This window comes from Notolabrus celidotus, chromosome 9 (genome assembly GCF_009762535.1).
Source record: "Notolabrus celidotus isolate fNotCel1 chromosome 9, fNotCel1.pri, whole genome shotgun sequence".
Taxonomy (NCBI): Eukaryota; Metazoa; Chordata; class Actinopteri; order Labriformes; family Labridae; genus Notolabrus; species Notolabrus celidotus.
The window spans coordinates 23638072-23661319 of NC_048280.1; the positions used below are offsets into that span (position 1 = coordinate 23638072).

The 23248-nt window shown below is 42.2% G+C and overlaps 2 protein-coding genes across 2 annotated transcripts in view; both read right to left on the reverse strand.

Moving 5' to 3' along the window:
• LOC117818606 (versican core protein-like) overlaps positions 1 to 8812 on the reverse strand; it is a 42649-nt gene extending 33837 nt beyond the window's left edge. The window contains exons 1-2 of the mRNA XM_034691557.1: positions 8794 to 8812; positions 7831 to 8043 (exon numbers count right to left, since the gene is read on the reverse strand). Of these exons, the coding sequence (XP_034547448.1) occupies positions 7831 to 8043; positions 8794 to 8812 (232 nt within the window). The remainder of the gene's footprint in view (positions 1 to 7830; positions 8044 to 8793) is intronic.
• A 1322-nt stretch (positions 8813 to 10134) lies between these two features.
• LOC117818337 (versican core protein-like) lies at positions 10135 to 23248 on the reverse strand. The gene is made up of 7 exons (XM_034691162.1): positions 23207 to 23248; positions 21425 to 21799; positions 20206 to 20380; positions 19946 to 20073; positions 16749 to 17042; positions 12526 to 13779; positions 10135 to 10216 (listed from the first exon to the last, which is right to left on the reverse strand). Exons 2-7 carry the CDS (start codon positions 21471 to 21473, stop codon positions 10179 to 10181), a joined length of 1938 nt encoding a protein of 645 aa, XP_034547053.1. The 5' UTR covers positions 21474 to 21799; positions 23207 to 23248; the 3' UTR covers positions 10135 to 10178.

Consider the following 23248-nt stretch of genomic DNA (forward strand, 5'->3'; position numbering starts at 1 on the left):
TCTCAGTAGGACTTGTGGTTGCAGTCAGACCTGGTTGCAGTTGACACTGAGGTTGGTTTCTCAGTACTGTAAAGTGAGGAAGCTGCAGTTGGCAGCTGTCTTTGAACTATCACTTGTTTCTGCCTCACGTGATGCTGTGACTGAGGGTGACTCTGTGCTTGATGCAAAAGCGACAGTAGTGCTGGGATAAGGGACTCATCACTGATATCTTAAGTGCTGTCTCCAGAACCATCAAAACCAGTGGTCATCTGTAAGGATGCTGTGTCAGGTTTTGTGCTTGATTCACTAAATGAGGGACTGGCCTGTCATGTTGTAGTTTCCCACTGATGCTTGTATCCTCATCGCTTGTAATATCAGACGATGTCCCAGGAGATCCTGTTGCGGGTGTGTCAGTGCTGTAGAGGGACGATTTAGCTGTGACACTTGATGTTGTAGTGAACATGGCAGGGGTTGGGTCACCTGAGCCATCTTCCTCTGTTGAAGTCAGAAGAGAGCTTGGATCCATTGTCCCAGAAAAGGCTGTTACTGAGGGACCTTCAGTACCATCTGATCCTGTGCTGTCTTGTCCTGTGACAGGCAATGCAGTTGGCTTCTCTGTGCTAAACAATGAGGAGGCTGTAGGACCCATGGTTGCCTTGGTGGTGATCCCTGTTTTCTGTTCCCCTGAGCTTTCTTCCTCTGTTGGAGGTGAAGATGAACTTGCCATTTGTGGAGCTGATACTTTCTCAGTAGGACTTGTGGTTGCAGTCATGCCTGTTGCAGTTGACACTGATGTTGGTTTCTCAGTACTGTAAAGTGAGGAAGCTGCAGTTGCAGCTGTCTTTGAACTATCACTTGTTTCTGCCTCACGTGATGCTGTGACTGAGGGTGACTCTGTGCTTGACGCAAAATCGACAGTAGTTGATGGGATAGGTGATTTATCACTGGTAGCTGAAGTGGTGTCTCCAGAACCATCAAAACCAGTGGTCATCTGTAAGGATGCTGTGTCAGGTTTTGTGCTTGATTGACTAAATGAGGGACTGGACTGCAATGTTGTAGTTTCCCCACTGATGCTTGTATCCTCATCGCTTGTAACATCAGACGATGTCCCAGGAGATCCTGTTGCGGGTGTGACAGTGCTGTAGAGGGATGATTTAGCTGTGACACTTGATGTTGTAGTGAACATGGCAGGGGTTGGGTCACCTGAGCCATCTTCCTCTGTTGAAGTCAGAAGAGAGCTTGGATCCATTGTCCCAGAAAAGGCTGTTACTGAGGGACCTTCAGTACCATCTGATCCTGTGCTGTCTTGTCCTGTGACAGGCAATGCAGTTGGCTTCTCTGTGCTAAACAATGAGGAGGCTGTAGGACCCATGGTTGCCTTGGTGGTGATCCCTGTTTTCTGTTCCCCTGAGCTTTCTTCCTCTGTTGGAGGTGAAGATGAACTTGCCATTTGTGGAGCTGATACTTTCTCAGTAGGACTTGTGGTTGCAGTCATACCTGTTGCAGTTGACACTGAGGTTGGTTTCTCAGTACTGTAAAGTGAGGAAGCTGCAGTTGGAGCTGTCTTTGAACTATCACTTGTTTCTGCCTCACGTGATGCTGTGACTGAGGGTGACTCTGTGCTTGATGCAAAAGCGACAGTAGTTGCTGGGATAAGGGACTCATCACTGATATTTGAAGTGCTGTCTCCAGAACCATCAAAACCAGTGGTCATCTGTAAGGATGCTGTGTCAGGTTTTGTGCTTGATTCACTAAATGAGGGACTGGCCTGTAATGTTGTAGTTTCCCCACTGATGCTTGTATCCTCATCGCTTGTAACATCAGACGATGTCTCAGGAGATCCTGTTGCGGGTGTGACAGTGCTGTAGAGGGACGATTTAGCTGTGACACTTGATGTTGTAGTGAACATGGCAGGGGTTGGGTCACCTGAGCCATCTTCCTCTGTTGAAGTCAGAAGAGAGCTTGGATCCATTGTCCCAGAAAAGGCTGTTACTGAGGGACCTTCAGTACCATCTGATCCTGTGCTGTCTTGTCCTGTGACAGGCAATGCAGTTGGCTTCTCTGTGCTAAACAATGAGGAGGCTGTAGGACCCATGGTTGACTTGGTGGTGATCCCTGTTTTCTGTTCCCCTGAGCTTTCTTCCTCTGTTGGAGGTGAAGATGAGCTTGCCATTTGTGGAGCTGATACTTTCTCAGTAGGACTTGTGGTTGCAGTCATACCTGTTGCAGTTGACACTGAGGTTGGTTTCTCAGTACTGTAAAGTGAGGAAGCTGCAGTTGGAGCTGTCTTTGAACTATCACTTGTTTCTGACTCACGTGATGCTGTGACTGAGGGTGACTCTGTGCTTGATGCAAAAGCGACACTAGTTGCTGGGATAAGGGACTCATCACTGATATTTGAAGTGCTGTCTCCAGAACCATCAAAACCAGTGGTCATCTGTAAGGATGCTGTGTCAGGTTTTGTGCTTGATTCACTAAATGAGGGACTGGCCTGTAATGTTGTAGTTTCCCCACTGATGCTTGTATCCTCATCGCTTGTAATATCAGACAATGTCCCAGGAGATCCTGTTGCGGGTGTGTCAGTGCTGTAGAGGGACGATTTAGCTGTGACACTTGATGTTGTAGTGAACATGGCAGGGGTTGGGTCACCTGAGCCATCTTCCTCTGTTGAAGTCAGAAGAGAGCTTGGATCCATTGTCCCAGAAAAGGCTGTTACTGAGGGACCTTCAGTACCATCTGATCCTGTGCTGTCTTGTCCTGTGACAGGCAATGCAGTTGGCTTCTCTGTGCTAAACAATGAGGAGGCTGTAGGACCCATGGTTGCCTTGGTGGTGATCCCTGTTTTCTGTTCCCCTGAGCTTTCTTCCTCTGTTGGAGGTGAAGATGAACTTGCCATTTGTGGAGCTGATACTTTCTCAGTAGGACTTGTGGTTGCAGTCATGCCTGTTGCAGTTGACACTGATGTTGGTTTCTCAGTACTGTAAAGTGAGAAAGCTGCAGTTGCAGCTGTCTTTGAACTATCACTTGTTTCTGCCTCACGTGATGCTGTGACTGAGGGTGACTCTGTGCTTGACGCAAAATCGACAGTAGTTGCTGGGATAGGGGATTTATCACCAGTAGCTGAAGTGCTGTCTCCAGAACCATCAAAACCAGTGGTCATCTGTAAGGATGCTGTGTCAGGTTTTGTGCTTGATTGACTAAATGAGGGACTGGACTGCAATGTTGTAGTTTCCCCACTGATGCTTGTATCCTCATCGCTTGTAACATCAGATGATGTCCCAGGAGATCCTGTTGCGGGTGTGACAGTGCTGTAGAGGGACGATTTAGCTGTGACACTTGATGTTGTAGTGAACATGGCAGGGGTTGGGTCACCTGAGCCATCTTCCTCTGTTGAAGTCAGAAGAGAGCTTGGATCCATTGTCCCAGAAAAGGCTGTTACTGAGGGACCTTCAGTACCATCTGATCCTGTGCTGTCTTGTCCTGTGACAGGCAATGCAGTTGGCTTCTCTGTGCTAAACAATGAGGAGGCTGTAGGACCCATGGTTGCCTTGGTGGTGATCCCTGTTTTCTGTTCCCCTGAGCTTTCTTCTTCTGTTGGAGGTGAAGATGAACTTGCCATTTGTGGAGCTGATACTTTCTCGGTAGGACTTGTGGTTGCAGTCATGCCTGTTGCAGTTGACACTGATGTTGGTTTCTCAGTACTGTAAAGTGAGGAAGCTGCAGTTGCAGCTGTCTTTGAACTATCACTTGTTTCTGCCTCACGTGATGCTGTGACTGAGGGTGACTCTGTGCTTGATGCAAAAGCGACAGTAGTTGCTGGGATAAGGGATTCATCACTGATGTCTGAAGTGGTGTCTGCAGAACCATCAAAACCAGTGGTCATCTGTAAGGATGCTGTGTCAGGTTTTGTGCTTGATTGACTAAATGAGGGACTGGACTGCAATGTTGTAGTTTCCCCACTGATGCTTGTATCCTCATCGCTTGTAACATCAGACGATGTCCCAGGAGATCCTGTTGCGGGTGTGACAGTGCTGTAGAGGGACGATTTAGCTGTGACACTTGATGTTGTAGTGAACATGGCAGGGGTTGGGTCACCTGAGCCATCTTCCTCTGTTGAAGTCAGAAGAGAGCTTGGATCCATTGTCCCAGAAAAGGCTGTTACTGAGGGACCTTCAGTACCATCTGATCCTGTGCTGTCTTGTCCTGTGACAGGCAATGCAGTTGGCTTCTCTGTGCTAAACAATGAGGAGGCTGTAGGACCCATGGTTGCCTTGGTGGTGATCCCTGTTTTCTGTTCCCCTGAGCTTTCTTCCTCTGTTGGAGGTGAAGATGAACTTGCCATTTTAGGAGCTGATACTTTCTCAGTCTGACTTGTGGTTGCAGTCATACCTGTTGCAGTTGACACTGAGGTTGGTTTCTCAGTACTGTAAAGCAAGGAAGCTTCAGTTGCAGCTGTCTTTGAACTATCACTTGTTTCTGCCTCACGTGATGCTGTGACTGAGGGTGACTCTGTGCTTGATACAAAAGCGACAGTAGTTGATGGGATAGGGGATTTATCACCAGTAGCTGAAGTGCTGTCTCCAGAACCATCAAAACCAGTGGTCATCTGTAAGGATGCTGTGTCAGGTTTTGTGCTTGATTCACTAAATGAGGGACTGGACTGCAATGTTGTAGTTTCCCCACTGATGCTTGTATCCTCATCGCTTGTAAAATTAGATGTTGTCACAGGAGATCCTGTTGTGGATGTGTCAGTGCTGTAGAGGGACGATTTAGCTGTGACACTTGATGTTGTTGTGAACATGCCGGGGGTTGGGTCACCTGAGCCATCTTCCTCTGTTGAAGGCAGAAGAGAGCTTTGATCCATTGTCCCAGAAAAGGCTGTTACTGAGGGACCTTCAGTACCATCTGTGCCAGTGCTGCCTTGTCCTGTGACAGGCAATGCAGTTGGCTTCTCTGTGCTAAACAATGAGGAGGCTGTAGGACCCATGGTTGCCTTGGTGGTGATCCCTGTTTTCTGTTCCCCTGAGCTTTCTTCCTCTGTTGGAGGTGAAGATGAACTTGCCATTTGTGGAGCTGATACTTTCTCAGTCTGACTTGTGGTTGCAGTCATACCTGTTGCAGTTGACACTGAGGTTGGTTTCTCAGTACTGTAAGGTGAGGAAGCTGCAGTTGCAGCTGTCTTTGAACTATTAATTGTGTCTGCCTCATGTGATGCTGTGACTGTGGGTGACTCTGTGCTGAATACAGAAGCGACAGTAGTTGCTGGGATAGGGGATTTATCACTGATATCTGAAGTGCTGTCTCCAGACCCAACAAAACCAGTGGTCATCTGTAGGGATGCTGTGTCTGGTTTTGTGCTTGATTCACTAAATAAGGGACTGGACTGCAATGTTGTAATTTCCCCACTGATGCTTGTATCCTCATCGCTTGTAACATCAGATGATGTCCCAGGAGATCCTGTTGCGGGTGTGTCAGTGCTGTAGAGGGACGATTTAGCTGTGACACTTGATGTTGTAATGAACATGGCGGGGGTTGGGTCACCTGAGCTATCTTCCTCTGTTGAAGTCAGAAGAGAGCTTGGATCCATTGTCCCAGAAAAGGCTGTTACTGAGGGACCTTCAGTACCATCTGATCCTGTGCTGTCTTGTCCTGTGACAGGCAATGCAGTTGGCTTCTCTGTGCTAAACAATGAGGAGGCTGTAGGACCCATGGTTGCCTTGGTGGTGATCCCTGTTTTCTGTTCCCCTGAGCCTTCTTCCTCTGTTGGAGGTGAAGATGAACTTGCCATTTTAGGAGCTGATACTTTCTCAGTCTGACTTGTGGTTGCAGTCATACCTGTTGCAGTTGACACTGAGGTTGGTTTCTCAGTACTGTAAAGTGAGGAAGCTGCAGTTGCAGCTGTCTTTGAACTATCAATTGTTTCTGCCTCACGTGATGCTGTGACTGAGGGTGACTCTGTGCTTGACGCAGATTTATCACTGGTAGCTGAAGTGCTGTCTCCAGTACCATCAAAACCAGTGGTTATCTGTAAGGCTGTTGTGTCAGGTTTTGTGCTTGATTCACTAAATGAGGAACTGGACTGCGCCGTTGTAGTGTCCCTGCTGATAATTGTATCCTCCGCATCTGAAACAGCAGGTGATGTCCTCGGAGACCTTGTTGTGGGTGTGTCAGGGCTGTAGAGTGATGATTTAGCTGTGACACTTGATGTTGTTGTGAACATGCCGGGGGTCTGGTCACCTGAGCCATCTTGATCTGCTGCAGATGCTGCAAAAGGTTTTATGGTTGTTTCTCTTAATAAAGAATTGGATATTAATGACATATTCTCCACAGATGTCACTAAGGATGGTGTATCGGTGTTTATTTTTAATGGAGTTGTAGGTCCAGCTGTCTTTTGATAATCAATTGATTTCGACCCTTGTGATGCTGTGACAGATGGTATAGTTTCATTTCCTTTTGGGGTTGAACTTATTTCCTTGACTGAGTATTCTGTGCTGACCATATCAGGATCAGTGTTAGCCCCTGTTGTCATAACAGCAGAAATATTACTTAAGTATTCAGTAAATGAGGACATTGTTGTCTTCAGTTTTTCAATAGCACTGTATAAAGGGGAAGCAGTGGTCGAAATGGAGTCATATAAAGATGTTAGGGTTGATGCTGATGCTTGTTCAGGTTCTTTAGTTGCTTGTATAGCTATATTATGTGTGCCCACTGTCTGTACTGTTTGAAATATGACTTCACTCTCTGATGTAGTTTTATCTGTCCCACTTAATATTGATATTGATTCACCAGTCCCTGTAGTTGTACTATATGGCGTTGAGCTTGTAATCATATTTACTGCTTGAACAGCTGACGTCTCCTCGTTTGGTGTTGTCATTGCATCAGCCAGAACTTTTTCTGTTGGTGAGATGGAAGGCATTAGAGTCTCTGCATTCTCTCCCTGACCTGTGATCGTAACATCTGAAGTTTTAGACATGGTAACTGCTATAGATGGGAATGATTCAGTGCTGCCTTCATCTATAGCTGGAGTTATTTTTGTCTTGTGTGTTGTTTCAGAAGAGGAAGAACCACTAGTTACTGAAGGAGCTATTGTACTGATGACTAATTCGTTTGGGTCTTGGGTCTCTTTCCTTCCCTCCACAACTTGAGTGGAGCTCTGTGAATCCCCAGTTGTTAATGTTGGTGTTTTCCCATCAGCATCATCAGAGGAGGGAGGGTACACAGTTTGTAACATAGACAAAGTGCTATCTTCAGCAGCTGGAGTAACAGCTGTGCTCTTTGTTTCCCCTGTAGTTTCAGCTTCATCTCTGTCTGAGTAAAGTTTGGTTGAAGATGTAACAGGGAATTGGTCCACAGCCAGTTCTGTCCTCCCTGACTTGCCTGCTTCTTCTTGTACAGATGCGCTGATGAAAGTGGTCGTTTCCTCAGCTTTTGTTGTTTGGGTTTCTTTGGTAGATTTGGTCATCTCTGGCTCAGTTGAAGTTACTGTAGGAACAAAGTCATCAGAAGCTGTTCTGGTATCACTCATCCCCTCTGTGGCATCTGTGGCAGTTGGACCAGCTTCAGTAGTTTTCAATGAAACCGTATCCTGCATTGTTGGAGTCAATACAGAGGTTGTGTCTGTCTGTGTTGGGCCCTTTGTGGCCAGCTTGTCAGGAGGTAAGTGGGGTATTGAGTCAACAACTGGAGTTGTGTCGGTCTCATATTCATCAACATCTGGGCTTTCTGTAGATGCCATTCCATATTTTTTTTCAGTAGAGCTATCAACAGGGAGATTAGTCAAACTATAATCAAAGATTGTGGTAATTTCATTGCTTGCTCCCAAAGTCGTCACATTAATCAAAATCTGGGTACCTTGGACCTCCTTTTCATCAGCACTTTTTGGCTCCAATGTTATCTCACTTTTACCATTGACAAAGCTAATAGTTGGGGTGATGGTGGCAGAAGTTTGGGAGTAAACATCTTGGTCTCCGCTCTGCAGGATGGGCTCCTTAGCTTTAGAGGGAAGTGGATCATCAATGAGTGTGGTGGAGGTCTGGGAATCTTGTGGCTGTAGAGGCTGTTTAACTGAAAAAAGAAATAAAAGAAACATTGTAAATAGATTTCAAAACAATAATCAATTTACCAAAGCCGTTAGATAGCAATCAACTTAACATCTTATTACTAAACTCAAGGTGTATGATAGTATTCTATGATCTGGTAGGCAAAGTAAGAGCTAATACATATATCTAAAAAATAATTATTTGGAGGATTAGAAGCAATAGAAAAATTCATTCTGAAAGTTGAATTTGGACCTCCTGTCTCTGAATACTTCTGAATTAAAATTGTTTGAAGCATTCCTTTTTATATGTAATCTTCTTCTGACTCAATTACTAAAAAAGCTAAAGGATTCACGACTCTAAAGAGTACTCAAATACTTTTTAGAATGCTAAAGCTAAAAGAGATTTAAATGATATGCATTGAAACATACTGAAAACAATCTCTCATCAACATCTACATAGTTTTGAAGCAGGCAGCCCAGGTTCAATTCCAACATGTGCCCCTTTAAAAAATTCAATTATCCTGCCAAGGATATAACAGAGAACAGAGCGAAAATTAATCTAACGATAAACCGTTTTATCCATTAGCATGCTCCTCTCCCTTTCTCTCCTTCTCTACCTCATGTCCCCTCTCTCTGTGTTTCCCACAAATGGTGATCTGGAGATTATTGGTTCCAAACGGGAACACCTGCACCAGCTCAACTCTTCAGAAAGACATCTGTTCAACCCCCAACCCAGACATGGGAACTGAGGCAATAGACCAATCTGACTGACTCACATAGTCTACATTCCCCCATCTTTCTCTCTGTGTTACTCTCTCTCTCACACACACACACACACACTCAGTACAGGTTGTCCCTTCTGGTGGTTGTTTGGCTGTGCTGAAGTTCCTCAAGCCAAGTTATGATTCCAATAATCGAAGTAAAGCAGAGGGGCTAGTCTAAGCTACATTCTGTAGTTAGGTGAGAAACAAACACTTCTTTATCAGATGAATAGATACCTCAAGAGGCAATTAGCTACCAGAGGTTATTCATGTTTGATTTATTTATTTTTTTTTCGTTTTTTTTGTGGGTGTGTTTTTATATATTGATTTATCACTTAATCCAACCCCATCTGCATATACTTGTAGTACAAGCATGTCACTGGTTAATAAATAAATATTTTCTTAACTACTAAACAAGTGAACTGTAAAACAGTGTCTTAACCCTTTCAACCCACAGTTCAAATGTGAATATCCTTTGGTATATCCATAAAAGTAAATCACAGCTATCCAATGAAGGTGCCAGCTGTTTACTCCTTTTCCTCGTCTTCAAATTAGAAGGCTGAGGAAGGTTGGAATGAACTATTCTATAAAGTATCTATAAAGCTTTATTAAAATAAAAGCGAAATTGAAAAATCTCTATAGTGGGAATGTGTTGTTACTGGTTCTGTTAATTGTTGTGTGACATTTGTGGTTGGCACGCCTGCTTATCAATATTTCAAGTCAAACTATGTTGTACAAACACTTTGTAAACAGTGCATTTAATTGTTTTCAATTAATCAGTAACACATGGCAAAGATCTTTTTGTCAGCCTCATATTTTGCAATGTTTTGCAATGCAGGCAGACAACACACTTCAGTCTGCTCTACTGCAATTTTCACAAACTCTACCCACACAGACTGGAAGGACAGGAAGAGACCTGGGTGTCTCAGCTAAGTCACATCCCATGATGTAGCAGTAAAAGTAGCTATAATCACTCACTTCACTCAGGCAGCCTCCAGCTGTCCTCACAGAGAGAGTGAGTAAGCGATCACAGCACCATTTGTGGCGGTGTCCAGTCTATGCTGAAAAGAAGCATGCTTACTCAAGTAGTCTGCCAACAGAACTATTTTATTGCCAGCCTGGCTGTCTGTAAGCTGGTGCATGCACACACAAGGAGAGTAATAGTCCTAATGAAGAGTGATTTGCAGAATAAAAATAATCATTGTATGAAGAAGCAGTTTTTGCACAACAGGCCCTCTAGCAAACATTGTGGTTGAAGCACACACAAACATACAAACATACAAATTACTGAATGTGTATGTATAAGTCAGACTACATTACAAAAACTACAAAATGACCAATTTATTTAAAATTTTCCTTTGAAATCCAATAGATCCCCTCCTTCCATCATGAACCTGTCCTCACAGGTAAGGTATGAGCCACATGTCAGTGCTTTCAGCTAAAATGGGTGCATAGAAAGGAGAAAAAGAGGATGAAGCCAAAACTAAATTATTAACTAAATATCACTTTAATAATCATCCAGCTCTATGCCATTTATAAGACAATTCTTGGTCTACTGCCACACTATCTCTGTGTTTTTATCACACAGAAAAGTGCTGGACAGTACTTATTGCGCTCCCAGGACTTTCTAATGCTTTCTGTCCCAAAAGCTCGCACAGAAATTAGGAAAAGGGCTTTGAGGTATTCTGCACCCTCAGCCTGGAATTTATTGCAGAATGACATGAAACTCAAGGAGCTGGTGTCACTTAATGTTTTTAAATCTAAAATGAAAGACCTTGAAGTTAAATCTTTTGGATGTTGTTGTTTCTGGTGTACCTTGTTACAACTGCCTCCTAGGTAATTGCTCTTTCTGCGACAAATGTTGTGCTTGTAAAGTCTACAATGGTTCTCTGTGTGTCTATGTCTGTAACTTTGTGTTTTTTGCTGCTGACTGTCTTGGCCAGGTCTCCCTTGAAAAAGAGATCTTTGATCTCAATGGGACCAACCTGGTTAACTAATGGTTAAATATAATAAATAAAATGCATCAATGACCTATGATTAAAAGCTTAAAGCTAGAATTTGTAGTCACGACAAACTAGCATGAAATTTAATGTAGCATTTCATCAGGACTCCGTCTAACCCCCCTATGATCGTGACTGATTAAAAAACCAGTCCTCAGCACATCGTTTGTGTTTTGCACTGCGTCAACTCATGTCTCACTCAGCGGTAAGAAAACATCAAAACATTATCACAGGATTATAACAGGATTTGATTGGTTTCATAATTTGGCTCCTAATGGCAGGGATTGGTTGGTGTTTTCCCAGGTTTACTCCGGCTGTAGATAGCGGGTTTTTTTCCGCTCTTTTTTAAGAACATATTATGTATTGATTGCCATCAGGACATAAAGATCATTTTAACCAGTATAACAAAAAGTGTATCTAAATCTGACTACCAACCCCTGCTAGAAGAAAGCTTTGTATATTTTATTAAAGTGATCAACTAATTTTGTTCTATGCTTATTTGATGTCTAAAAACTCTTGTCTCTTAAACACCCCAGTTTTTATGAGATCCTGTCATCACTCTTAAACTACCGTCTTCACCTCATTCTTTTTTCTTTCTTTTCCTTTCTCTATCCTAACTTCTCCCCCTTCGCCGTGTTATAGTTACTTTAAAGACATCTGCTCAGCTGGACTGACTGAAGAGGACCCCAAGGCAAAGAAGTCTTTCAGCATCAGTTCATACGTAGAGCAAACACAAACACAAGCCAGAAGGAACAGGAAAATTAATCATTTCAATTTGCTTCATTGTGGAAGACCTTTACAAATGACTCATCATGTAAACACCGGTGCTCACACACAGTAACTGCTTTTACATGTAAAACATAGATCATTTCTAAATATCATAGCCATTATAAGAGCCAGCTGCTTATCCTTAACATGGATTTAAATAGTTTATGGACAATCATAGATTTAGAAAGGACACCTTTTTAACCTGGTGTGAGCTGCCTGGATGTAAACTTTAAAAAATGCCACAAGAAAGAAGGGCTATAAATTAGTTACTTAAGCCATTTTCACATGTGCACACCTGAACCTGACAAGACAGCCTGCTCCTAGAACTTTCAAAAGTTACCTTACATCCGTAAGTTTTCCTTGAAAGATGGGAAGGAGAGGTTTCTAAGGAGGCAGGACATGACGTAAAAGGGTCGCTGCAACTGTCTCTGTGTTATTTATACAAGATATATAAGTTGGCAGGCCAAGCAGAACTTTTTATCAATGCTATGTGTAATTGGACGTATTCACAGTAACAATGGATGTTGGAAAAATAACACCCTGGCAAGCTGAAGTGACAACTAATAAACTTTAACCCCATTAACCTCCCCCCTTGTTGGAGTGAAAATCCGCTGTTTGTATTCAGACACAGACAATAAAGAGTTTAGTACATGTGATGATACAACATTTGTGTTAATTATATGGCCACGTTTTACTTCCAGCACTCTATATATTGGCAGAGGATACAAATATTTTCTTCCCTTTAATTCAGCACCCTGGACAGCATCCCCCCAGTGCCCAGCATATAAAGTGCTACTATATAAACTCAGAATAAACAATACTGTCCTTGTGTTTACTAAATTTCTAACACCTATTCATTTTTAATATAGTCACCAAATCAAGAACTGGCCTTTCCAATTCCCAGGACCATATCTGTCTTAGCTTCTTTGCTTATAATAAAATATATCAAATGAACTCAGGTATTGTTTGATTGTCTTACCTGATACATTCTGTGCCAGAATGACAGTGGTCTCTTGGATAGACTGTTCATCTGTTCCTGGAGCAGTGGTCTTTTCAGGCACAGCTGGAACCATAGGAGCAGATGTAAAGAGCTTTGTTCCAATTGCTGCTGTGGTGGTGTCTTCTGTCAGGTTATCCACGCCCTGTCCTGGCAGCTGAGTTGCGGATTCACCAAAGACATGTACATTTGTTGGTGATGTCAAATCCTCAGCTAAGGTTCCAGTGTTGATCAGTACGGTGGTGGCCGTCGTAGCACCAGCTGGTATCTCAACAGCTTGCATCTTTGGTGTGGGTTTTGCTGTTGTACTACTCTCTGGTGGACTTGTGGAACTTGTCTCCACCTCACTTCCAGGTTGGGTGTTGCACATAAAGGTGGTTCCAGAGGTAGTGTCTATGGGAATTGTTGTTGCCTCAGTAACATCAGTGCTATCTGTGGGTCTTGGTGAGAGGTCATGTTGGGAAGGCCGAGGAGGTGGCAAGGCCTCTACTACATAATTAAGGTCAATGTCATCAATGTCGGGATCATACTCAGGGAATTCTGTTGTTGAATGAAACTCAGTCAGTGAGGGTGTCATCTCAGGAGAGCTGAACACTTCCTCGCTGGTTAGTTCAGTTGATTCTGTTGCTGTGTCAGTGTAGTCAGAGGCCATTGTTGTGGTGATCCCAGAATCCAGAATAGTTTCCTCAGTCTTCCCCTCGGCAAACATTGGCTCTGTAATGACAGACTCATCTGGTTTTGGGACATCAGGTTTGATTGTGTTGATCTGAATTACAGAGTGATCGTCTGGCTCATCGTCGTCAGGCTTGGATACAGACTCTGTGGTATCTGTGCTTTTTGTTGTACTTTGGGGTTCTGGGAATGTGTCACCACGGTGGGGGAAAAATTCCACATTGGTTACATTTGCACTTACAAAGTCACCAATGTCTAAGTCTGGTGTAGCTGTGACATCATTAACATCATCGTGTTCCTCTTTTATGGTGGGTGCAGCTGTGGTGATTAACTCTTCTTCTTGGCCTGCTGGAGTGGGGCGTGGTGGAGCCATACTAGTAGAAAACATAGATGGAACTGAAGAGTCTGGGGATTCTTCTGCCTCTGATACTGATCTAGATGTTGGGCTTGGTATAGTGGTGCTACTCTCTAGCAATGGGATGAAGGTAGATGAGCTGATGGTGGTGGTTGTTTCTGCCACAGACATACCAATAAATGATGTCTGACTGAATACCCATCTTCTTCCTAGGATAAGCACAAAAACACATGAGTTATTATCATTTATACTGTTGATCTTTGGGTTAGGATTAGAATACCATGGAACAAAGTCAAATAGTCAAGATTCACCATTGTTACATGAGAAGAGTACAAGCATCCTGCAAGAAAAGACTACAAGATGACAGTACAGATACAACAGATAATTGCACGTTTATCAAACTTAAATCAAATGTTTTCACATGTTTGGGTCTAGTACATGAGGTTGTGGAATAAGCAGTTTTCAAGACATGTTTATGTATCAAATGGAGCCACATGCCACAGTGTGACACATACCATTAGAGTACCAGAGTTAAAAGTCATATCATATGAGGGGCTTCCTCCCTTCACTCTCAATGTTGTTAATAGTCTGCATTCTTAATAATGTATGCAATAGTCTGAAAGAAACTGTAGAATCAATGCAAAGTATAAAAATGCATTTTAATCTACATAGAATTGTTTGTTTGTAGTCCCATTTAACTTAAACTGTCAGTAAGGCAAAAAAAATAGCACGATTATTTTTCATTTAATAGCCTGTCTCTCATACCTGATGGAAATAGAAGTTTTATAAACTAAGTACATTTCTAGCCATAGGCTTATGGTAGATATCATACTTTTAAAGTGTTTTAATTTGGATGACACAGAAGGGACCTTGCCCCTTTAAATATTTCTGAACATCCCCTAATCTCTTTGAAAGGATTCACCTGCCTGCAACAGATTCATTAAACAGCTTATAAACTTCAAGGAACTAGTGCTGTGTTTTTTAGGAGTTGCCCAGACAACGTTTGACCTCTGTTGTACTCAATGCACTCTCTCTCGTCAAGTAGTTTGTCTGAGCACTAACTTGTTTTCTGTCCAGAGCAGCAGTCCCTGGTTCCCTCTTTTTATATCTCAGCCTACTGATGATTTTTTCCCCCCTAATTTTCCATTAATGAGTAAGTCTCATTTAAGTCTGTTTGGTTTTCTCTTGAATGCGCCTTTTCATCCCCACCCCTCTGTCCTCACATGATCTGTCCTTTACTCACACCCATAAAAAGCAGTACTAAAGCAAAAAGCTTTCCTCACTGGTGCAGACAGATTGTTTTAAGCCAGCTGCTGACCATTACGTACTCGCCCTCTTTCTTCATGAAACTATCTCTGATGTAAGGTGTGCAACACAATTTTTCCTAACAGGAAAAGTAGGGACTGCTCTCAGAAGAAGTGCATTATCTCACTGATGGTTTTGAGCTGTTGCTGTACCAAGGCCTTTGTTCCCTTCAGGCCAATTCAGAGACCAATCAGACACCAATTATCCCTCTTTTCACTTCACACCAACTTCCTGTCTCCCTGTACTTCTGTGTAGTCTTACTGACGGAGGTTTTCATTATATTCTGTAATTCAGATAGGAGTCAGAAATCGGAATAGGATAGATTGAGTCCAAACAAATAAGGGTACTTAAAAGGCACTTAGACTTGAATGTAAATACAACAGGACTAAGAGAGCTGACATGGAATACACAGAGCAGGAGGTGAGGGTGGCCTGTTTGTGTGGCCTCTGAACTCCATGTGGACTTATCACTGCGAGAGTTAGCATAGCTCAGGGGCAGTAAATGGCCAGTCGGGGGCTGGCTTATCTATCCAACCCCTCATTTGTAAAGATGGAAAGGCCAGGTCAGGGGTCAGAAAGGATGACTGATTTAGAAGTCCAGCAGTAGCTTTGTCCATTATCCAAACGTCTGCTCTGATAAGTACAAGTGAGAATGACAGAGGGCAAACTCTGATGGCGGAAATTAGATGTGAAAGGAAAAGGAGAGTTAGATAGTGAGACAAAAAAGGCTGACAGGTGTTGTATTAGTTACTTCTGCTGCTCCTCTAAATGGCAACTGTCAACTGTCATATGGGTTTGCCCTGAGGACATTGATTGGTTAAGAACACTCACGTTTTGAAGGATTAGACTAATTCTGTTAACTCCAAGTCAACCATGAAGTGTCACTTTTTACAAGAATCCAAAGCTCTATTTTGCTTTCTTCCTTTAGTCAGTAATCAACAAAGCTGGAAACAAATCATCTTTTCAATGCATACCCAATGCATACTTGGGATTCAAGTTTGCAGGAGGTGAAAAAAAGGATCTCTTTTCAACATCCCTAACACCTTTGCTACTTAGGTTTATTTCAGATAATGAATGTGTATGATATAATCTAAAGTGAAGAATCCGAAAATTTTGAACTGCACTCAAGACATAAACTGTTTTATTTAGTTTCAAATCAACACTGAGGTTGAATAAGGATACGGCTTAAGGAGCTATGATTAGCCCAGCTGTAAGTAATATAGAGGGAAAAAACACAGAGACAGTTGCAAACTCTCCTGCAACTATTGGTCGTTAATCTACCCATTAGAGCAAGATCTGCCATGTCCATTACTTTCAAAGTAAATTGAGTTTACCACTATTATTTTACCCTCCCTTTGGCAAATTTTGTTGCCACAGAAATGGGTGGGTAACTCAAATGTGAGACAGTGAGGTCAGCCATAGACGCTGCAATCTGTTTGACTAGTCTGGCACATAACATGCGCTACTCATAAGATAATTATTCCTCTGCTTTTCTCATGTTGTTTTTGTCATTGAAACTATGCAATCATGAAGCAAAAAACAGAAGCAAAGTAAACAGAACGATGGACAAAAGATAGGACAGGTTGTAAACATTTAAAACACTGCTCATGTTCAGCTGTGGAGATGTGTACAATGGAGTAAAGAAGCAGAAAATCAAAGGGTGGAGGAGCAGATGGGAGTATGAGATGAGATCACTGCTCCTTACGGCAAAGGACTGGGTTTAACAGGAAAGGGTCTGTGCCTTTAATTCATGTCTGAAACTTTCTAAACCAAAATATAAACATAAATAACAACATGGCCTTCTATGTGCAGCTAACACTTGGCTCTGTAACACACTGTAATGGTTACATTAAAAGTCCCTGCTATGAGCTTACCTTTAAAACAATAAGCTCCAAGCTTCTTGGTTGGTTCTGGGAAGCCGGTCTGGTTTCTGTAACGGTACATGGTCCTGACACCTATCAGGCCTCCACCACACTGCATTCTTGGTACTGCTACAGGATGTCGTGCACTGCCATCTGAGAGCCACCCATAGTCACACTTGTCCAGACCAAGTCGCCAGGCAGCATGGAGCTGACCAGGGCTCGCCAGGACTGCCCCCCTCTTCTTACACTCTTCACCTGCCTCCTGCAAAGTCATCTTACGGTTCACAGGAGCATAGTACACATCACCTGAAACAAAAATGCCAACAAGCAACAACTTAACAATACACACAATTTCAGTTTGCATGGTGAATATAAAAATGACACATTGCAGAAGATTCAATACCCGTGTCCAAAAGCATTGGCATGAATCGCTGTTAGATCACTAACAGATGGACGGTCACAACACATTCCATTTTAAATTATTTGCAATGAAAGAAGATCTAAACAGCCTGTCATTTAGTGTAATCTTAAGCAGATTTGTGCATCATGTTGACCTTTCATAAATTGCTTGGAACATAACCAGCTGACAAAAGTCACAGCTGTGCAAGGCTCAGACCCAAAACATCTCCCACCAGTCATATTTAGGACAACAGTAGTTCATTCATTTTCTTATTCTGAGGTGGGATAGCAATTCAGACAATGTGCCTAACCAGTCAATGAATGTGTCTGTTCTTTTTTTCTCAAGCTAGATTATACCTCCTATGTTTCCTTCATACGTTTCTTCTTGAAGGAACTTACCATCAAAAAAGTAAAAGCAAGATCACAGCTAAGAACATTTGTATTTATTGACAAGGGAATGTGACTGTAAACTACTGAGAAAGGGATCCTAACTGAAACCATACAAATCAAAAAAGAGGATGAGTGAGTGACTACATGTTTTCAGTTAGTCTTGGGCGTAACGTTTAATGTATCCCATGCTAGTTTGATCCCATTGATTAACTATGACATTTAGATGAGAAGATACTTTCCACCCAGTTCAATGACAAGGTCAGCCACTTGCAACCACTGAAATTCCTTAATTTATATGGTATTTTCATCTGGAAATTTCTGCTATTTGAAAAACACTTAAATTGACAACAATTTTGTTATTGGTAATCACAAGTTTGTATCAATGTAGGTTATTTTTTGTCTACATTTCAAACTTATCTTGACTCTGTATCGGTACATACCAATTAGAGCTCAGCGTGTCTCTTCTAGGTACATTTTTAAGGTTATTTTAAGCACTTACTATTTCCATTCCACTTTCTAAGATGTATACATATGAAAAAACTACTACAAAATTAATTTACATTTTAACATTAAATTAATAGTCAGGTTTTGTGATGTCCCAACAGTTACGTGAGATATGACCCCAATTCAGTTCATGTTTAAGTACTTGATGGAATATGATCTTCATCCCCCTTTCTTTCTTTCTTTCTTTCTTTCTTTCTTTCTTTCTTTCTTTCTTTCTTTCTTTCTTTCTTTCTTTCTATCTATCTCTATTTCTTGTCTTTGGTCACTCTTAAAACTTAGCTGTTATTCAACCATACATCAATAAAAAAAATGCAACAACAATTCAATATACACAAAACAAGCTAATCAAATTAACTGTTATGAATATGTATTAAAACACACATGTTTTGCTCTGGGATGGGGTGGTGTACCTTGACTAAAACCATTGTCAACCAAGTCAAGGGTAAGAATATGTAAGGCTGACTTAAGTTTAGATGTCTGAAGTGGAATGTTATCGCTCATAAAATACTCAATCAGTCCCTCCAGGGTTTCGTGGGATTTTTTTGTGATTGTTGCGGCCCAAAAAGCCTGATTTTGCGGGAGCTTTTTGAAAAAATTGCGGTGAAAGTTGCGATTTTTTGGGGGGATTTTTTCACCCAATAACATGTCAGGGGCAAGTAAATATGCTAAATTACAGTTGTTTTTATAAAACATTCTTGATGTAGCCACTGACTGTATTTTGATCCTCTTGATTCACAGAAAAATGCCATGAAAGGGCTGTATTGCACATTTACGACGTTCCCTGAATGCACCTCACAGTGACAGAGGCACTTGACAGGCAGTTCACGGCACTCTGAAATGAATCTGCATCTTTGATGACTATGAGTTGATCAAAACTTACTGAAGGTGTCTGATGTATCACCAAACTGGGTTAAATCAAGCTGTAGACGTGGAGCTTTTTACGGTAATGGTGGCAAAAACATCAAACCTCAAATAGTAAACAGACGTCCCCCGGTTGTGTCTTTGTCACCAACGCACACCGGGGGTAAAAATCATCAATGAAGATGAGAGATGCATGGAGGCGAGGAGAGCTGGTTAATAAAGCACACCTGCTGCAAGTAGGTGACCAAGCTAACACTGTGCCCCTCAAATAATAACTCTAGTACCTATAAATAACAACGTTGTCATCATCACTTGTCCTGCCTGCTGTCCTCGCTCTTCACCCGTTCTCTGTGCATGTTTTGCTGTTGAAAAGTGCCGATCAAGTGAGGACTTAAGTTTATGTTCCAAGGAAGTGAAATTGATGACAAAACCGATGATGATGTACAGGGGCTGAGATTAAGGTAATTGGTCAAATTTGCGGGAAAGTTGCGGTGATTGTATAAAACTGCAAGGCCGCGAAAAAAAATCGCGCTGATTGGTTGAATTTGCGTTGATAGTTGCGATCACGAAATCGCAACTTCCTGGAGGGACTGCTCAATAGAGTTGAACCCATCTGCAATAAAAGCCTGAATAATGAACAGACAGACTGTTGGCTGGAAATGAGAGACTTCCTAAAAGGCATGCCAAAGACATTTAAAACCCTAATTATCACATTTTTGTTGGCTACTTCTTCAAAAACCACTAGAATGAGAGTGAATTTTGATTCCTGCATTGGTGTCAAGTTGTTAAGATCTTCTGCTTCCTCTCGCATCCTGTCTACAACTCAAGACATTGTTTGGCGGAACAAAAGAAAAGAAAAGGATCACACATTGTCACCCAAACAGTATTCAATAAAACAGTGAGTGCATTTTCACAGTGTTGTTAAAATCGGAAAAAGCAATTTGCTCTGGCATTGCAATAATTTGGAGGTTTCATCATTTCAGCCAAAGGGTGTGCTTTCTAAATGACACCTCATTACTTGGAGCTAGTAGAGCCTAATTTTGTGGCTGACTTACCATCAAGTTTGTCTACATAACAGAAAACATCATAGGTGTCCGTGGGTTTCCTTGTCCCATATGACCTTACACCAGGTTTGGTCTTTAGGTTACCAAAGCAGCCCTGCCTTGGATTCGTGATTGGGTATCTGTGCAAACAGACAAACCAAGAGCCATTATATAATCAAGGTTTTAACATCATAAATACAGTGTATATCCCCAAATAGTGGTTTTATTCAAAAGAAATAACATTGTGGCAGAAGATTAACACCCAGCCTCACCTCACTGTCTGGTCTGCAATCCAGCCAGCATCACATTGATCAAAGCCATCTTCATAAGCTGCTTTCAGTTGTCCATATGTAGCAATGGTTGCTCCAACATTTTGGCAAGTTTGGATGGCCTTCGGATAGTCAAGTGTGTACCTGCTGGTGCTTGCCCGGTAATGGAAAACCACACCTGGACAGCAAACAAACAAATTTAAGGGGAAAACAGACCATTCAAACATAATGAAGTTAGGATGGTAATATGAACAAAGTTATCTGGGACTCATCAATATAATTTGACTGTAAATTATGACAAATGTCTTATAAAGCACACACCATGACTGGCTAATTGGATCTCTCAGCTTCTTTGGGAAGGATGAACTTTGCAATAAACCCAGAGGATAAACGAAATACTCAATGCAGTTCACCACAAATGAACAAGATAACTGCAGATGATGCCATGGCCCCTTGAATTCCCATACTTGTGGACAGTAAACATACGCAGAAGATATGATTGATGGTCCTAATTAACATTGCAGATAGTTGGAAAAGAGGTTGTGCAGATTGTAAACTAGAGAAAACCAAAACTATCCCAGCATCCCCCCACCCCACCCATGTTTTCTACATCCCCAAAACATGAGTTATAGCTCCCAGAATACTTCCCAAGTGAAACATCTCCCCAAACCCACCCCCAAAGGAGACTATAACTTTTGGCCTGGAAGAACAGCAGTACTTTGCATTTTCATACACATAGTTTAGCACTTGTGTACATTTGATGAAGGGTGTTGGGAAAAAACGGTCGAAAGAAAAGTAAGGAAAAAAGAGTTGATAATATCCTCTGAATGCCCCACCAATAGAAAATTCACCACTCTCAAAGTGGCCCCGATAGAGGACAGTGATGAATGAGGTTCTAATGCAACTTTGGTTTGTCTTTACCAACGTTGGAATGCCATCCATATTTTGGCTCCAATGGCAGATCAAGTCAGAATCAAGAGTACTAAAACTAAAACATTGAAATAGTTGGTATGGACCTGAAGTTGTATCTGACGGTTTTTAAGAGCACATTGCCTCTAAAATAGGAACTAAAAACTGTGGTTAGTCTGCATAACTACTAAGTAAGCAGAAGGGCGCCCAAAGTTCTCTTATACCGTTTACATTTCTATCATCACTTGTATTGTATTTCACTATTATTAAGTCCATGCACCATCCCCCTCTCCATTCAGAGGTTGTCCCTTACCATTGACATTAAGGTTCACTGTATCTTGGGTGTCCTCGATGCCATACATGACTTCACAGCGATAAGTCCCTGCATCACTGGCACGCAGCTTGACTATTGTCAGTGAGGCGTCTCCCACATCCTCAGGGTGACTTGGCACTGATACACGGTTCCTGTAGCTTGAGCCTATTTTGATAACCCCATTTTGTGCCACCAGCGCTGTGGATTCAACTCCTCCCTCTATTTTGGTCCATTTGATCCTCAAGTAGTCTCTCGCATTTCCATTGGGACTGATGACCGGTGCAGAGGTTGGGATGATGGAGAAGAAGCAGGGAAGGTTAACCTTCCCTGAGAGGTATCCAGTGACTGGTTTGATTATTGATAATGTGTTGAGGGCTGAAAGGCAAAATGGAAAGGGTTTAATGCATTTTCAATCCATGTTAATTTAGAATTGCATGGCTATATTACAGATACATTTACACATTGCCTCTGTTTACTCTCATTCTCAAGTAGACACTATAAACTGCTTCATTTACATTGACAGGGTGTGACCACTACAAACAGCCTAATAAAAAATAACATGCATCACAGCCTTAAAACAGCTCTTGGAAAGTCAAACCTCATCCTTAAAATGATGGGTGTGGGAACATATCCCACACAGAATGTATTGTATGTACAACATGTTTGTATGGAGTTATACATAATTGCCTGAACTGTAGTCATGGTTGCATTACTTCATGCCGCTATTTTTCCTCTGAAATGATCTCTCCCTCACCTAGGTCAAACTAACTAGTCATGACAGGTAGAAAAACTCTCAAAAAAGACTCATAAATACTGTATGTTATCAGCTTCTGCACACTGGACTAGAATCTGAATCTCTGAACCTACTCTACTCTGAATATTTTGCACTTACATCAAAACATAAGGTAGTGGTATTTTATACATTCATACGTCTTGAATTTTCTGTTACAAATGGTGTAGCAGAGCATTACGGCCCAATCAGACAGGGTTAATAGTTAAAGTTTGTTAATGCTTAACTTCACTGCAAAGAAAAGGGGGATCAGACAGAATGCCAGACACAAATGAATGGCAACAGGCTGAATCACATGTAGCTCTTGTGAAGAAGAGGATGATTAAGCATCTATGTATCTTTTTTTTTTCTATGTGTGTGTGCGTATGTGTGTGTGAAGGGGTGTGGGTTGGGGGGTAGGGGTTCACAGGGAACAATGTGGGGAATGCTCTGGAAACAGTGGTGGGACAGCCCCAGAGGCATGAGTGTGTGTGCTTTAACAGAGGGCCTTATTAGGATGAGGGGTGAAACCAGCTGTTGTTTCCTGACTAATTGAAAGGTGTCCATCCATACCCAGAGACAAGGCCAAGGGACAAGGGGCCAGGAGAGCCTGGGGCCAGAGGAGCCGGAGGGGGGGGGGGGGGGGGGGGGGGGGTTGGCTCAGAGGCCAACACTATTACCTTCAACATTGAGTAAAGGTGGAAGCTGGTAGGAGCTTATCACAGTTTGCTACTTTAAGAGCAGCAGAGTGAAGCCTTAATGCTGTGAGGCACCACTAACATATACATACTGCAGATAAGCTGGTGAGCATAGACGCCAGTCAGATGGGACTATGTCAAATGACTTGTGAATGGTTGCAACACAGAAAGATGGACAGGGGAAGAGAAGGAGTGCAGGGCAGGGAGAAAGTGAGGGAAAAATGCATAAAGATAAAGGGTGAGAAGGGGGGAAGAGGAAGGCACAGAGGAGGGACAGAGAGAAGGATTGAGAAGGATTTTCTCATTCAAACTTACCTGTTACGGTTGCAGCTTCACAGAGACAATATAACCACAGGA